The following is an 18402-nucleotide window of genomic DNA, read 5'->3' as shown; positions in this document are numbered from 1 at the left end:
CCCTCCAACAAAAAATTGTCAAGATGAATGTGTCAAAATGTATTATTGCTTGTATAGTCTAACTGGGGAAAAATGTGTGTATCAATGCATTTACCTGCAAAGGTTAAACACAAAACCTATGAATACAAATTGTTTACAAACAAGATAGTTTGACTAGAAAAGTGGGTAAACTGTAAACACCTTAACTGCCAGTCTACTTACAGTAAACGTAAAAAATATTTAAAAAACTGAGTAAAAATGACTGTTAGCATCACCTACTGGAGCGACTCTTCTCAGTACAATACAGTGTAGTAATCTATCTCTATCTGTGTTCTCCTCAGAATATGCCAGGAAGTCATAATGAGCTCCAACAGCACAGACCTTGGCCTGTACCTGACCGTCAGCTCCCCAGGAATGGGCATTGACGACCCAGACACCAACGCTCTCCACAAGGACATCTGGCAAGAGCTAACCAGCCCCGATGGCAATGACTCCATCAGTGGCCTCTTCAATTTTACAGGGTCGCACAACGAGACAGTGACCTCTCTGACCTATGACCCTCTTGGGGGTCACACAGTGTGGCAGGTGGTCCTCATTGTCTTTTTCACCGGCCTCCTGTCCCTGGTCACCATAATCGGCAACATCCTGGTGGTGGTATCCTTCAAGGTAAACCGCCAGCTCAAGACTGTCAACAACTACTTCCTGCTCAGCCTGGCCGTGGCTGACCTCATCATCGGGGTCATCTCCATGAACCTTTACACCACCTACATCATCATGGGCCAATGGGCGCTAGGCAACTGGGCCTGTGATCTGTGGCTGGCTATTGACTATGTGGCCAGTAACGCATCCGTCATGAACCTGCTGGTCATCAGCTTTGACCGCTACTTCTCCATCACCCGGCCACTCACCTACCGGGCCAAGCGGACCACACGGCGGGCTGGCTTGATGATCGGCATGGCCTGGTTCGTGTCCCTGGTCCTGTGGGCCCCAGCCATTCTATTCTGGCAGTACTTTGCGGGGGGGCGCACGGTGCCCCCTGATAAGTGCTACATCCAGTTCCTCTCAGAGCCCATCATTACATTCTGCACGGCTATTGCTGCCTTTTACTTGCCTGTCACTATTATGAGTGTGCTCTACTGGCGTATCTACAGGGAGACGCAGAACCGCGCACGGGAACTGGAGGGCCTGCAGGGCTCAGGGAGCCGAGGGAGGGTTGGAGAAAGGGCTCACTTCGTCCACCACCAGGCTGGGAGCGCCAGGAGCTGCAGCAGCTATGAGCTAAGCCAAGTTTCCCAGAAGAAGACCCCCAGCCAGGCGCTGGCCGCACGCTTCCACTGTTGGCCCATGATGTGCTCCTGGAGGCCTGGCAGCGCCCGGCCCATAGTGGGGGATGGCGACCACAGCAGCAGCGACAGCTGGAACAACAACAACGCCGGGCTGTCAGTGGACCACTCGGGCTCGTCTGAGGATGAGGAGAGAAATGGTAGACGGATGATGCCACAGGACCACACCATCTTCTCCATAGTGCTCAATCTGCCAGGGATGAAGGCAGCCGTCAACTCCCACCTCACCTCCTGCGAGGACCTGGACATAGCCTCAGAAGAGGACACCCTGAGAGGGGAGGAGGACAGTCGGGGCAGCCTCTCTACCATCACCACCACCACCACTACTACCACCCCTGATGGGGCTAACACAGAAACCAACAGCTACCAACAACGCTTTTCCTCCCGGATCTCCAGAGTCCAGTCCATGCCTGCCATCCAGGCCACCAGAGTGGGGCCACTCTCTGGCTCCCCTGCCACAACCACCAAATCACCCTCGATGCCGATCTCCTTCAGAGAGGCAGCTCTAGCCAAGAGATTTGCCTCCAGGGCACGGACACAGATCACCAAGCGCAAGCGCATGTCTCTGGTAAAGGAGAAGAAGGCGGCACAGACCCTCAGCGCCATTCTGTTTGCCTTCATCATCACATGGACACCCTACAACATCATGGTGCTAGTCAACACCTTCTGTAATGGCTGCATCCCAGAGGCTCTGTGGGCGCTGGGATACTGGCTGTGTTACGTCAACAGTACCGTCAACCCCATGTGCTATGCCCTGTGCAACAAGACCTTCCGTACTACCTTCAAGATGATACTGCTCTGCCACTGGGACCAGCGCAAGAGGCGGCGGAAGCAACAGTTCCAGGCACGGCAGTCCGTAGTGTTCCACAGGAGAATCCCTAAAAACTCAACATAGTGAGATATAGACCCAGTGGGAATCGGGTGATGAAGATGATGAGTCTAGAATCTGACAGCTCAGTGGATAGACGAGGCATCCTAAAGATTCTGTCTGTGGTGTTTAACTGCACAGAGATTCACAAGGAGGCAGCCATGTTGCTGCTGTGATGGCTGATGTTCTCTGTGTAGCCACAACCTCCCAAGTAATATATTCCTATGTTTCTTCAGGAGAGTTCCTGTGGTGAAATGTTCCTCTAGATTGATCATTGCAGAGAAGTGCAGCTAAAAAGACTGACAGTGAAAACCAATAGAGCAAGGGCTTTAACTGCATAGGCGGACAATTCAAAGTGCAATTGATACCTAGGGAGATTATATGATGTACCATTTCTAATGGATTTGGGGTTTTCCATTTCTTACCATTCATTTTGTGGTAGTCAGATCTGTAACGTACAGAGCAGTTTGGATTGTCAAAGTCAACTGCATCTGTACTGTAATATAGTATATAAAGCAAAGGCCAAAACAAAACAATGTGTCAATAGACTGCACTGTATTGATTTTGAGCTCCCTTTTGGCTAACTGAATTTGATTTATTTGTTATATATGTTTTTTTTTAACTCTGATGTCTGTACATTGCCTTCCACTTGGATATTGCTTTCTTGAGTCTTAGAAGATGAGAGGATTTAAAACAAAACAGTGTCCTATTTATGACGACCAGTTTTTCAAAGTTTTTGGTTGTTTTTGTATATACATTGGTCTATAGTTTTTCCTCTATAGATTCTGCGCTAGTCTGAAAAAAGTCAATTTTGACAATTCTACGGCACTTCAATGAGCTGCTCGTGTTCAATGTGAGTTGTTGTTTACATGGTAGAGACAATAAGTGAAACAACTTATTAAATTGTTGTTTACGTTGAGAGTAATGGTATATTGCTATTTCTACCTTCATACCTAAAGATTGATTGTACACTAAATAGATCAGTCACTATGAATTGTAATGTTTTGATTTATTAGATTATATTTGAAAAGGTTTCTCCATTTCTTCTCACTGGCTGTCCGAATGTAATCCCCTCACTAAGATATTGGTCTGTGGTCCCTAGATGTACCTCTCTTTCTCCTAGAGGATTTAGCAGTGCCACAGCAGCATCTGCTGGATGAATAGAATTATACACTAGTAACTTCCAGCTTACTTCCATCAGGGAAATGCTGTTGTGGGGCCATAAATGGGAGATTGGGTGGGTCAATGTCTGTACTCTACCGTGCGCCTCTCCTCCGTTACCTGGAAACCGAAAAGTGGTAGCCATACAGTGCATCCGGAAAGTATTGAGACCCCTTCACTTTTTCTACATTTTGTTACATTACATACTTATTCTAAAACGGATTGTTTTTTTCCGTCATCAATCTACATGCATCAATCTACTCCCCATAATGACAAAAACAGGTTCAGACATTTTTGCAAATGTATAAAAAAAAAAACATAAGTATTCAGTATCCCTTTACTCAGTACTTTGTTGAAGCACCTTTGACAGCGATTACAGCCTCAAGTCTTCTTGGGTATGACGCTACAAGCTTGGCACACCTGTATTTGGGGTGTCTCCCATTCTTCTCTGCAGATCCTCTCAAGCTCTGTTAGGTTGAATGGGGAGCGTCGCTGCACAGTGATTTTCAGGTCTTAGAGATGTTCAAGTCTGAGCTCTGGCTGGGACATTTCAAATACATTCAGAGACTTGTACCGAAGCCTCTCCTGCATTGTCTTGGCTGTGTGCTTAGGGTAGTTGTCCTGTTGTAAGGTGAACCGTCGCCCCAGTCTGAGGTCCTGAGCACTCTGGAGCAGGTTTTTATCAAGGATCTCGCTGTACTCTGCTCCGTTCATCTTTCCCTCGATCTTAGCTAGTCCCAGCTGCTGAAAAACCTACCCACAGGATGATGCTGCAACCACCATGATTCACCGTAGGGATGTTTTCAGGTTTTCTCCAGTCGTGACACTTGGCAAATGTTAAAATTTGGTTTCATCAGACTAGAGAATCTTGTTTCTTTAGGTGCTTTTTGGCTAACTTCAAGTGGACTGTCATGTGCCTTTTACTGAGGAGTGGCTTCCGTCTGACCACTCTACCATAAATGCCTGATTGGTGGAGTGCTGCAGAGATCGTTGTCCCTCTGGAAGGTTCTGCCATCTCCACAGAGGAGCTCTGGAGCGCTTTCAGAGTGACCACCAGGTTCTTGGTCACCTCCCTGACAATGCCCTTCTCCCTGGATTGCTCAGTTTGGCCGGGAAGCCAGCTTTAGGAAGAGTCTAGGTGGTTCCAAACTTCTTCCATTTAAGAATTATGTAGGCCACTGTGTTCTTGGGGACCTTCAATGACGCAGATCTTTTTTGGTACCCTTCCCCAGATATGTGCCTCCACATAATCCTGTCTCTGAGCTCTACAGACAAATTCTTCAAGCTCCTTGCTTGGTTTTTGCTCTGACATGCACTGTCAACTGTGGGACCTTACAGGTGTGTGCCTTTCCAAATCATGTCCAATCATTTGAATTTACCTCAGGTGGACTCCAAGTTGTAGAAACATCTCAAGGATGATCAATGGAAACAGGATGCACCTGAGCTCAATTTCGAGTCTCATAGCAAAGGGTCTGAATTCTTTGTAAATCATTTGTAATACTTTTGCAAAAATGTCTAAAAACCTGTTTTTGCTTTGTCATTGTGGGGTATTGTGTGTAGATTGATGATTTAAAAAAAAATAAAAATAGAATAAGGCTGTAACTTAGAACCACCCATCCCGGATCCGGTATATTTGTCATCAGCAACGCTGAATAGCATAGTGCAACAGTCAAATAATATTACTAGAAAATATTCATATTCATTAAATCACAAGTGAAATATATTTTTGTGGGCTGAGTGTCAGAGTTCAGACTGGTGGCTAGTGTGGAAACAGACTGGGCGGGAGTGTGGAGTTTCAGCAGTCTTTATGGTCTGCTGGGAAAACCTTTTTCTCAATGGTAAAATAACTGCCACACAAACTGCTAGGATTTAAAATAAAAGTCTATATTAGGAAGACATCTTTATGACTGTTTTATGGTAATGTTAGTGGCCCAACGCTCTAACCACTAGGTTACCTGCCTCCCTAGGATGTGGAGGCTATAATTCTCTATTGTTGTCAATTCCTGAGACCAGCCAAGACGAGCGGAGTAAAAAACATTATGGTAATGTTGTAATTCAAATATGAAGACAGGCATTCAAATATGAAGACAGCCTTCACATCTTCAAAAGCCTGACAATAGGATTTGGGAGAACATCTTTATGACTGTCCTATGATAATGTTGACAATAAGATATTTCTTATATCCAAATACCTCCGTTAGTTTGGTGCGTTATGCCCAGGAATCCACCAGAAAGAGCGGTCACGACAACGCAGACAAAAATTCCAAATTATATCCATAATGTACACAGAAACATGTCAAACGTTTTTTATAATCAATCCTGAAGGTGTATTTCAAATATCTATTCGATAATATATCAACCGGGACAGTTGGCTTTTCACTAGGACCGGGAGTAACAATGGCCGCCTCTTTCTTTTGTGCACAAATCACTCGGAGAGCCCCCACCTGTCCACTTACGCAATGTGGTTGTTCACGCTCATTCTTCAAAATAAAAACCTGAAACTATGTCTAAAGGCTGTTGACACCTTAGGGAAGACATAGAAAAAGGAATCTGGTTGATATCCCTTTAAATGGGCAATAGGGATGCATAGAAAGACAGGGGTTGCCAAATAAGAGTCACTTCCTGATTGGATTTTTCTCAAGCTTTCGCCTGCAATATCAGTTCTGTTATACTCACAGACAATATTTTTACAGTTTTGGAAACTTTAGAGTGTTTTCTATCCCAAGCTGTCAATTATATGCATATTCTAGCATCTGGTCCTGAGAAATAGGCCGTTTACTTTGGGAACGTTATTTTTCCAAACATAAAAATAGTGCCCCCTAGCTTCAAGAGGTTTTAACAAAATGTGGAAAAAGTCAGTGTCTGAACACTTTCCAAATTCCCTGTATGTAGGAGAGTTTCAATTGGTTAAGCAAACTGAGGAGTTTGCTCCTCTCCTCTAGCCAGAAATCCAATTTGAGATTATCCCATAAAATCCCATAGCTGAGAACAGATACAAAACTCAAAAGAGTCTGGATAGACTAGCTTAGACCTGCTACATATGACATATGGAGCTGAATAGTGGTGCTTTTCATTTCAGTGATTTCCAAAATTGAACATTTCTATCAATTGTACATAAAGTTATTTGGCTGTGCAAACAGTGTGATTTATGGTGATTTCTATACATATTTTAATATCACACAGTGCTAAAATAATGTAATAGTTACATTTTAATGTATTGTTATTATGTGATGCACAATGGTTCAGGCCTAAATGTGATGAATACTGTTTGACATTTTTTTGCTGTTTAAGAGTATGTATTACACTTAGGTTTGTAAAGGGATAGTGAAAGCAAATACCATACATGTACCACAGGCATGTTGAGTATGTGATATCGAGTAGAATAACAGAATGCTACCATGTGGGGAAACACTTTCTAATAACGATCAGACAGGAACGTTATTATAAAGTGTCACCCAATAGGGTTTGTAAGCCAGATAATGATGAAAGAGAAATTATTCAGTGTCTGAATTGCCAATGGATATTTCAGCTGCTTTCAACACCACTACGGTGTTATTATACTCCTGATCAAGGGAAGTGTTTATGTTTGAGATGTGAACTACCTGAAGTAAGATAAAATGACTAACAAAATACTACTTTCATTGTTTTTTGTTACATTTCAAGTATGCTAATCGTATCCATGTTATGTCAATAAACACAAATATTTTTATTGACAGAAGATGGTCTGTATCATGTTTACCGGCCAAAAAAACATTTCTTTGAATGTTTATAAAATTGTATTCCTCCAGTGTCTGAGTGATATTTGAAATCACAGAATATTGAAGAAGATGACAGTGCAGTACAGTCCCGTAGGTCTAAAGTACAATTTGTACAGATGATGATCAAATTGTTTGTGAACAAGAATCTCTGTTTTAGCATATTAGAGCATTTCAGTTACCACCCCTTTTCCGTGGGCCTAAAAGCAAAGAAAGTAACAAAAGTCTAAATAAATATACACTGCTCAAAAAAATAAAGGGAACACTTAAACAACACAATATAACTCCAAGTCAATCACACTGCTGTGAAATCAAACTGTCCACTTAGGAAGCAACACTGATTGACAATACATTTCACATGCTGTTGTGCAAATGGAATAGACAACAGGTGGATATTATAGGCAATTAGCAAGACACCCCCAATAAAGGAGTGGTTCTGCAGGTGGTGACCACAGACCACTTCTCAGTTCCTATGCTTCCTGGCTGATGTTTTGGTCACTTTTGAATGCGGACGGTGCTTTCACTCTAGTGGTAGCATGAGACGGAGTCGACAACCCACACAAGTGGCTCAGGTAGTGCAGCTCATCCAGGATGACACATCAATGCGAGCTGTGGCAAGAAGGTTTGCTGTGTCTGTCAGCATAGTGTCCAGAGCATGGAGGCGCTACCAGGAGACAGGCCAGTACATCAGGAGACGTGGAGGAGGCCGTAGGAGGGCAACAACCCAGCAGCAGGACCGCTACCTCCGCCTTTGTGCAAGGAGGAACAGGAGGAGCACTGCCAAGAGCCCTGCAAAATGACCTCCAGCAGGCCACAAATGTGCATGTGTCTGCTCAAACGGTCAGAAACAGACTCCATGAGGGTGGTATCAGGGCCCGACGTCCACAGGTGGGGGTTGTGCTTACAGCCCAACACCGTGCAGGACGTTTGGCATTTGCCAGAGAACACCAAGATTGGCAAATTCGCCACTGGCGCCCTGTGCTCTTCACAGGTGAAAGCAGGTTCACACTGAGCACATGTGACAGACGTGACAGAGTCTGGAGACGCTGTGGAGAACGTTCTGCTGCCTGCAACATCCTCCAGCATGACCGGTTTGGCAGTGGGTCAGTCATGGTGTGGGGTGGCATTTCTTTGGGGGGCCGCACAGCCCTCCATGTGCTCGCCAGAGGTTGCCTGACTGCCATTAGGTACCGAGATGAGATCCTCAGACCCCTTGTGAGACCATATGCTGGTGCGGTTGGCCCTGGGTTCCTCCTAATGCAAGACAGTGCTAGACCTTATGTGGCTGGAGTGTGTCAGCAGGTCCTGCAAGAGGAAGGCATTGATGCTATGGACTGGCCCGCCCGTTCCCCAGACCTGAATCCAATTGAGCACATCTGGGACATCATGTCTCGCTCCATCCACCAACGCCACGTTGCACCACAGACTGTCCAGGAGTTGACGGATGCTTTAGTCCAGGTCTGGGAGGAGATCCCTCAGGAGACCATCCGCCACCTCATCAGGAGCATGCCCAGGCGTTGTAGGGAGGTCATACAGGCACGTGGAGGCCACACACACTACTGAGCCTCATTTTGACTTGTTTTAAGGACATTACATCAAAGTTGGATCAGCCTGTAGTGTGGTTTTCCTCTTTAATTTTGATGTCACTCCAAATCCAGGCCTCCATGGGTTGATACATTTGATTTCCATTGATAATTTTGTGTGATTTTGTTGTCAGCACATTCAACTATGTAAAGAAAAAAGTATTTAATAAGAATATTTCATTCATTCAGATCTAGGATGTGTTATTTTAGTGTTCCCTTTATTTTTTTGAGCAGTGTATATAATTGGTTTGTATGTGTGGGGCTTTAGCTAAGATTGTTCTGTACAGAGTCAAGTATCTACAGTATGTCCAGGCGACCAGGCCTCAATTGTTCCTTGACTAGCACCATTGATTCTCACTGTCGATAGTTTTAATGTTATAAATTCTTATAGTAACAGAATCCACTGGATAAATGGGAGAGAGTGAGGTGGTTGCCATCTTAGAGACAACAATGTTTCCCTTCCAGCAGTAATCATCGCTGATAGAATGAATTTCTCAATCAATCATCATTAAGTAACATAATAGATGCAAATCATTGACTATTTCAATTCATGCACTTCAAAATACTTATTTTGACTTTTCCCCAGAAGCATTTACCTGCAGGGCACTCCCACATCATATGAAGGAATGTGCCTGCCTGATTTAGGGGACACAGTAAACATTTGGGAGTTGGGGCCAATTTCATTGTAAAATGTTTCCTTAGTGTTAAATACAGTCTGTGAACAAACTTAATGTATTCGTTGATGGTTTGGATTACGGGATGCCAAGGTCATATGTTTTTCTTGCATTTGTTATTGTTTTTGTTTCGATTTTTAAAGAGATGAGTATCCAGCATCCTGATAACATTGTTGTACATACTCTGCTGTTCTATTGCGCGTGCAATGATGTCAGAGGGACCAAAAAGGTGTTTGCTGTTTGAAGTAACGTCTTTGTTGTTGTAATATCGCAAAACAGACGTGGCAGTTTCACCACTAAGGATTCCAGCTTTAATGGGGACAGCGGCTATCCAACTCACAACCACATTCACTTTCAGACAGGAACACTTCAATTTCCACGTGCTTTGTCAAATGTAACACTTTCCGTAGGACTAACACTCAACAAACACTTCGATGTAGTATAAAAAGTATGCCTAATGCGTTTTGCTTCTAAAGATCCTTGCATTGAATGTTGTTATGCAAGGGAACCATGCACTCTCATCCGTAGCGCAGCCCCATAGCGGGACATTTTCCTGCACCGCCACAGCGCACTCAAACACAGTAAATGTCTGCAGGAAGCTTAGGAGACCATCGAGGCGGTGAATGCAAAGTGTGCCACTGGGGAGGACCAAGTAGAGGCTTAAGGGAGAGGTGGAGGACCTCATGATTGACGTGGAGAGGGACAACACCTTGGCTGCCAAGCTTGACAAGAAACAGAGGAACTTTGACAAGATCCCGACAGAGTGCAATTAGAAGACTGAGGAGGGCCAGCCTGAGCTGGAAGGAGCTCAGAAGGAGTCTCGCTCTCTCAGCACTGAGCTTTTCAAAATGAAGAACTAGCATGAGGAGGCTCTGGATCTATTGGAGACCCAGAAAAGGGAGAACAAGAAAGTAAATCATGAGCAAACTTCAACAATATTGTGTATTTGCCATGTATGTCCCCAGAAAATCTCATTATAAACCAATTGTCTGGCTGAACAGATCAGAAAGACTGTCAAGATCATCCATGAGCTGGACAAGGCAAAGAACACTGTGAGATTGAGAAGCCTGAGATGCATACCGCTCTGGAGGAGGCTGCTGTAGAGCCTACTGCTGTTCAATAAGAAAGGTTGAAAGCACTGTACGGACACATTTTATGGACAACTTTGCCTTGTCCACCCTCATGGAAAAAGTACTACTGATAATCAACAATGACGAGTCAGCCTATAGGGAGGAGGTAAGTGAACTGGCAGCAAAACAAAGGAGTTGATTGTTGGCCACATCAATAGGATTACAGTAGAATGGCTTCCTTCTGGTCACTCTACCATAAAAGCCTGATTGGTGGAGTGCTGAAGAGATGATTGTCCTTCTGGAAGGTTCTCCCATCTCCACAGAGGAGCTCTGGAGCTCTGTCAGAGTGACCATTGGGTTCTTGGCCCTTCTTCCCCGATTCACAGTTTGACCGGGCGGCCAGCCCTAGGAAGAGTCTTGCTGGTTCCAAACTTTTTCCAATTAAGATTGATGGAGGCCACTATGTTCTTGGGGACCTTCAATGCTGCAGACATTTTTGGTACCCTTCCACAGATCTGTGCCTCGTCACAATCCTGTCTTGGAGCTCTATGGACAAACTTATATAGACAGGTGTGTGCCTTTATAAATCATGTCCAATTAATTTAATATACCACAGGTGGACTCCAGTCAAGTTGTAGAAACATCTCAAGGATGATCAATGGAAACAGGATGTACCTGAGCTCAATTTCGAGTCCTATAGCAAAGGTTCCGAATACTTATGTAAGGTATCAGTTTTTATTTGGAATACATTTGCAAAAAGTTTTGGGAAAAACTTGTTTTCCCTTCCTCATGAAGGGGTATTGTCCAAATTCGATGAGGAAAAACATACATGTAATCAGTTTTAGAATAAGGCTGTAACGTAACAAATTGTGGAAAAAATGAAAGGGGTCTGAATACTTTCCGAATGCACTGTATGCCTATGGTTGAACATTACATAAACTCAGACAAAAAGAAAACGTCCCTTTTCAGGACCCTGTCTTTCAAAGATAATTCGTAAAATCCAAATAACTTAACTTCTTGCGTCGAGCCATCCCGGATCCGGGATCGTGACTACAGCCTCAAGTCCATTACCATAACGCAATGTTAACTATTCATGAAAATCACAAATGAAATGAAATCAATATGCTAGCTCTCAAGCTTAACCTTTTGTTAACAACACTGTCATCTCAGATTTTCAAAATATGCTTCTCAACCATAGCAAAACAAGCATTTGTGTAACAGTATTGATAGCTAGCGTAGCATTTAGCGTAGCATTTAGCGTTAGCATTCAGCAGGCAACATTTTCACAAAAACCAGAAAAGCATTCAAATAAAATAATTTACCTTTGAAGAACTTCGGATGTTTTCAATGAGGAGACTCTCAGTTAGATAGCAAATGTTCAGTTTTTCCTGAAAGATTATTTGTTTAGGACAAATCGCTCCGTTTTCTGCGTCACGTTTAGCTACGAAAAAAACCTGTATCCAGGATTGTGTAAATATATCCGCAAGCTCATTAGCATAACGCAACGTTAACTATTCATGAAAATCGCAAATGAAATGAAATCAATATGCTAGCTCTCAAGCTTAGCCTTTTGTTAACAACACTGTCATCTCAGATTTTCAAAAATATGCTTCTCAACCATAGCAAAACAAGCATTTGTGTAACAGTATTGATAGCCTAGCATAGAATTATGCCTGACATTCAGCATGCAACATTTTCACAAAAAACAGAAAAGCATTCAAATAAAATCATTTACCTTTGAAGAACTTCAGATGTTTTCAATGAGGAGACTCTCAGTTAGATAGCAAATGTTCCGTTTTTACAAAAAGATTATTTGTGTTGACAAATCGCTCCGTTTTCTTCATCACGTTTGGGTAAGAAAAAAACGAAAATTAAATCATTAAAACGCGAACTTTTTTCCAAATTAACTCCATAATATCGACAGAAACATGGCAAACCGATGTTTAGAATCAATCCTCAAGGTGTTTTTCACATATCTATCGACGATAAATCCATCGTGGCAGTTGACTTTCTCTTCTGAGGAAATGGAACGCACATGGACCTAAAGATTACGCAATAATTTCGACACAGGACACCGGGCGGACACCTGGTAAATGTAGTCTCTTATGGTCAATCTTCCAAAGATATGCCTACAAATACGTCACAATGCTGCAGACACCTTGGAGAAACGACACAAAGGGCATGCTCATTCCTGGCACATTCACAGCCATATAAGGAGACATTGGAACACAGCGCCTTCAGAATCTGGGGCATTTCCTGTATGAAACTTCATCTTGGTTTCGCCTGTAACATTAGTTCTGGGGCACTCACAGATAATATCTTTGCAGTTTTGGAAACGTAAGAGTTTTTTCTTTCCAAAACTGTCAATTACATGCATAGTCGAGCATCTTTTCGTGACAAAATATCTTGTTTAAAACGGGAACGTTTTTTATCCAAAAATTAAAAGAGCGACCCCTATCTCGAAGAAGTTAACATATGTTCATTGTGGGATTAAGGTATTAAACACTGCAGATGTGGCCAGGGAAATAAATTGCAATGTCCCTACTGTGAGACGCCTAAGACAATAATACAGGGAGACAGGACGGACAGCTGATTGTCCTCGCAGTGGCAGACCACGTGTAACAACACCTGCACAGGACTGGTACATCTGAACATCATACATGCGGGACAGGTACAGGATGGCAACAACAGCTGCCCAAGTTACACCAGGAACGCACAATCCCTCCATCAGTGCTCAGACTGTCTGCAATAGGCTGAGACAGGCTGAACTGAGGGCTTGTAGGCCTGTTTTAAGGCAAGACCACACCAGACTTCACTGGTGCGGGAGGTAGCCTAGTGGTTAGAGTGTTGGGCAAGGTAAAAACCTGTCATTCTGCCCCTGACCAAGGCAGTAAATCCACTGTTCCTAGGCTGTCATTGAAAATAATATATTTTTCTTAATTAACTGACTTGCCTAATTAAATAAAGGTCAAATAAATTCACTGCCAACAATGACGCCTATGGGCACAAACCCACCGTCGCTGGACCAGACAGGACTTGCAAAAAGTTATCTTCACTGACGAGTCGCGGTTTTGTCTCACCAGGGGTGATGGTCGGATTCGGGTTTATTGTCAAAGGAATGAGCTTTACACCGAGGCCTGTACTCTGGAGCGGGATCGATTTGGAGGTGGAGGGCCTTCATGGTCTGGGCAGTGTGTCACAGCATCATTTTTTTATTTTTTTATTTCACCTTTATTTAACCAGGTAGGCTAGTTGAGAACAAGTTCTCATTTGCAACTGCGACCTGGCCAAGATAAAGCATAGCAGTGTGAACAGACAACACAGAGTTACACATGGAGTAAACAATTAACAAGTCAATAACACAGTAGAAAAAAAGGGGAGTCTATATACATTGTGTGCAAAAGGCATGAGGAGGTAGGCGAATAATTACAATTTTGCAGATTAACACTGGAGTAATAAATGATCAGATGGTCATGTACAGGTAGAGATATTGGTGTGCAAAAGAGCAGAAAAGTAAATAAATAAAAACAGTATGGGGATGAGGTAGGTAAAAATGGGTGGGCTATTTACCGATAGACTATGTACAGCTGCAGCGATCGGTAAGCTGCTCAGATAGCAGATGTTTGAAATTGGTGAGGGAGATAAAAGTCTCCAACTTCAGCGATTTTTGAAATTCGTTCCAGTCACAGGCAGCAGAGAACTGGAACGAAAGGCGGCCAAAGAGGTGTTGGCTTTAGGGATGATCAGTGAGATACACCTGCTGGAGAAGCGTGCTACGGATGGGTGTTGCCATCGTGACCAGTGAACTGAGATAAGGCGGAGCCTTACCTAGCATGGACTTGTAGATGACCTGGAGCCAGTGGGTCTGGCGACGAATATGTAGCGAGGGCCAGCCGACTAGAGCATACAGGTCGCAGTGGTGGGTGGTATAAGGTGCTTTAGTGACAAAACGGATGGCACTGTGATAAACTGCATCCAGTTTGCTGAGTAGAGTGTTGGAAGCAATTTTGTAGATGACATCGCCGAAGTCGAGGATCGGTAGGATAGTCAGTTTTACTAGGGTAAGTTTAGCGGCGTGAGTGAAGGAGGCTTTGTTGCGGAATAGAAAGCCGACTCTAGATTTGATTTTCGATTGGAGATGTTTGATATGAGTCTGGAAGGAGAGTTTACAGTCTAGCCAGACACCTAGGTACTTATAGATGTCCACATATTCAAGGTCGGAACCATCCAGGGTGGTGATGCTGGTCAGGCGTGCGGGTGCAGGCAGCAAACGGTTGAAATGCATGCATTTGTTTTTACTAGCGTTTAAGAGCAGTTGGAGGCCACGGAAGGAGTGTTGTATGGCATTGAAGCTCGTTTGGAGGTTAGATAGCACAGTGTCCAAGGACGGGCCGGAAGTATACAGAATGGTGTCGTCTGCGTAGAGGTGGATCAGGGAATCGCCCGCAGCAAGAGCAACATCATTGATATATACAGAGAAAAGAGTCGGCCCGAGGATTGAACCCTGTGGCACCCCCATAGAGACTGCCAGAGGACCGGACAGCATGCCCCCCGATTTGACACACTGAACTCTGTCTGCAAAGTAGTTGGTGAACCAGGCAAGGCAGTCATCCGAAAAACCGAGGCTACTGAGTCTGCCGATAAGAATATGGTGATTGACAGAGTCGAAAGCCTTGGCAAGGTCGATGAAGACGGCTGCACTGTACTGTCTTTTATCGATGGCGGTTATGATATCGTTTAGTACCTTGAGCGTGGCTGAGGTGCACCCGTGACCGGCTCGGAAACGAGATTGCACAGCGGAGAAGGTACGGTGGGATTCGAGATGGTCAGTGACCTGTTTGTTGACTTGGCTTTCGAAGACCTTAGATAGGCAGGGCAGGATGGATATAGGTCTGTAACAGTTTGGGTCCAGGGTGTCTCCCCCTTTGAAGAGGGGGATGACTGCGGCAGCTTTCCAATCCTTGGGGATCTCAGACTATATGAAAGAGAGGTTGAACAGGCTGGCAATAGGGGTTGCGACAATGGCAGCGGATAGTTTCAGAAATAGAGGGTCCAGATTGTCAAGCCCAGCTGATTTGTACGGGTCCAGGTTTTGCAGCTCTTTCAGAACATCTGCTATCTGGATATGGGTAAAGGAGAACCTGGAGAGGCTTGGGCGAGAAGCTGCGGGGGGGGCGGGGGGCGGAGCTGTTGGCCGAAGTTGGAGTAGCCAGGCGGAAGACATGGCCAGCCGTTGAGAAATGCTTGTTGATTTATCGGTGGTGACCGTGTTACCTAGCCTCAGTGCAGTGGGCAGCTGGGAGGAGAATTTCTGCCTGAAGAAGCTGGCCTTAGCTTTCCTGACTGACTGCGTGTATTGGTTCCTGTCTTCCCTGAACAGTTGCATATCGCGGGGACTATTCGATGCTATTGCAGTCCGCCACAGGATGTTTTTGTGCTGGTCGAGGGCAGTCAGGTCTGGAGTGAACCAAGGGCTATATCTGTTCTGCATTTTTTGAACAGAGCATGCTTATCTAAAATGGTGAGGAAGTTACTTTTAAAGAATGACCAGGCATCCTCAACTGACGGGATGAGGTCAATGTCTTTCCAGGATATCCGGGCCAGGTCGATTAGAAAGGCCTGCTCACAGAAGTGTTTTAGGGAGCGTATGACAGTGATGAGGGGTGGTCGTTTGACTGCGGCTCCGTAGCGGATACAGGCAATGAGGCGGTGATCGCTGAGATCCTGGTTGAAGACAGCGGAGGTGTATTTGGAGGGCCAGTTGGTCAGGATGACGTCTATGAGGGTACCATTGTTTACAGATTTAGGGTTGTACCTGGTGGGCTCCTTGATGATTTGTGTGAGATTGAGGGCATCTAGCTTAGATTGTAGGACTGCCGGGGTGTTAAGCATATCCCAGTTTAGGTCACCTAACAGAACAAACTCTGAAGCTAGATGGGGGGCGATCAATTCACAAATGGTGTCCAGGGCACAGCTGGGAGCTGAGGGGGGTCGGTAGCAGGCGGCAACAGTGAGAGACTTATTTCTGGAGAGAGTAATTTTCAAAATTAGTAGTTCGAACTGTTTGGGTATGGACCGAGAAAGTATGACATTACTTTGCAGGCTATCTCTGCAGTAGACTGCAACTCCTCCCCCTTTGGCAGTTCTATCTTGACGGAAAATGTTATAGTTGGGTATGGAAATCTCAGAATTTTTGGTGGCCTTCCTGAGCCAGGATTCAGACACGGCAAGGACATCAGGGTTAGCAGAGTGTGCTAAAGCAGTGAGTAAAACAAACTTAGGGAGGAGGCTTCTGATGTTGACATGCATGAAACCAAGGCTTTTTCGATCACAGAAGTCAACAAATGAGGGTGCCTGGGGACATGCAGGGCCTGGGTTTACCTCCACATCACCCGCGGAACAGAGGTGGAGTAGAATGAGGGTGCGGCTAAAGGCTATCAAAACTGGTCGCCTAGAGCGTTGGGGACAGAGAATAAAAGGAGCAGATTTCTGGGTATGGTAGAATATATTCAGGGCATAATGCGCAGACAGGGGTATGGTGGGGTGCGGGTACAGCGGAGGTAAGCCCAGGCACTGGGTGATGATGAGAGAGGTTGGACATGCTGGTTGTAATGGGTGAGGTCACCGCATGTGTGGGAGGTGGGACAAAGGAGGTATCAGGGGTATGAAGAGTGGAACTAGGGGCTCCATTGTAAACTAAAACAATGACAACTAACCTGGACAACAGTATACAAGGCATATTGACATTTGAGAGAGGCATACAGTAATCACAGGTGTTGAATTGGGAGAGCTAGCTAGAACAGTAGCTAAAACAGTAGGTGAGACAACAACAGCTAATCAGCTAGCACAACAACAGCAGGTAAAATGGCGTTGACTAGGCAGGGAAGGTCGGATTAACTACACACAGAGCCTGAGAGCGGCTGGGGCCGACGGATAAACATAAACAAGCAGAATGGAGTACCGTGATTAATGGACAGTCCAGCACGCATCAGCTATGTAGCCAAGTGATCAGTGTCCAGGGGGCAGCGGTGGATGGGGCAGGGAAGCTAGACTGGTGAGTATTATCCAGGTTAAAAAAACTGGCTGGCTGTGCAGAAGGTAAAAGGTAAAAGCCGCTAGCAGTGGCTAACAATGACTAAATAGCTTGTAGCTAGTTAGCTGGTTAGCTTCTGGAGGTTCTTGAGTGTGTTCTAAAAATTATAGCGATTCCGTATCACATTGGGTGAGGCAGGTTACCGGAAGGTATAAACGAATTAAACATTGAAAAGAGATTGAAAGTAAATATGGGTCCAGTGAGTGGTTGGGATGCGGCGATTCAGACGGTTAGCAGGCCTGTGCTAACAAGCTAACAGTTAGTAGGCCGGGGCTAAACAAGGTAGCAGTTAGCGGACCGGGGCTAAACAAGCTAGCAGTTAGCAGGCCGAATTAGCAAGCAAGGAGATAGCAAGGGCTAGAAAGTTAGCCTTTGGGGGACATCGCGATGGGGTGAGTCTGTTTATGCCTCTTCATGCGGTGACATCGATAGACCGGTCGTGGGTCCGGATATTGTAGCCCAGGAGTATGCTTCGGTGGTAGCACAGGAGCTCTGGCCGGGCTAGCTTCAAGCTAAGTGGGTGGAAACGCTAGCCAGGAGTAATCATCCTGGGTTGCGGTTAGCTAGTTCGCTAGTTGTGAAGATCCAGCTGAAAATGTTCCATTTGCGGTGGGAATCCGGTGATAAAAAATAATAGGTCCGTTATGCTCTGGTTAGAGTCGCGTTGTTCGAACTGGCGAGAGCTTTCCGAGCTAAAGGTTAGCTGATGACCGGTTAGCTGAAGACCGCTAGCAATGGTTTGCTGACTGATAGCTGGTAGTTAGCTGGCTAGCTTCAGTTGAGGGGTTCCGGATCCGAAGTAAATATAAATACTTTAGAAAAAAAGCAGATCCGTGCTACATTGGGTGAGGCGGGTTGCAGGAGAGTATTTAGAAGT

General features: G+C 44.9%; 1 protein-coding gene across 1 annotated transcript; it reads left to right on the top strand.

The window, feature by feature from the left end:
- The first annotated feature begins 339 nt into the window (after positions 1 to 339).
- On the top strand, positions 340 to 2543 carry LOC115112688 (muscarinic acetylcholine receptor M3-like). Its single transcript, XM_029639715.2, has one exon. It carries the CDS (start codon positions 340 to 342, stop codon positions 2215 to 2217), a length of 1878 nt encoding a protein of 625 aa, XP_029495575.1. The 3' UTR covers positions 2218 to 2543.
- The last annotated feature ends 15859 nt before the right edge of the window (positions 2544 to 18402 follow it).

The sequence above is a fragment of the Oncorhynchus nerka genome, linkage group LG28, assembly GCF_034236695.1.
Source record: "Oncorhynchus nerka isolate Pitt River linkage group LG28, Oner_Uvic_2.0, whole genome shotgun sequence".
NCBI classification, from domain to species: domain Eukaryota; kingdom Metazoa; phylum Chordata; class Actinopteri; order Salmoniformes; family Salmonidae; genus Oncorhynchus; species Oncorhynchus nerka.
This window is presented reverse-complemented; position numbering and strand designations above follow the sequence as displayed.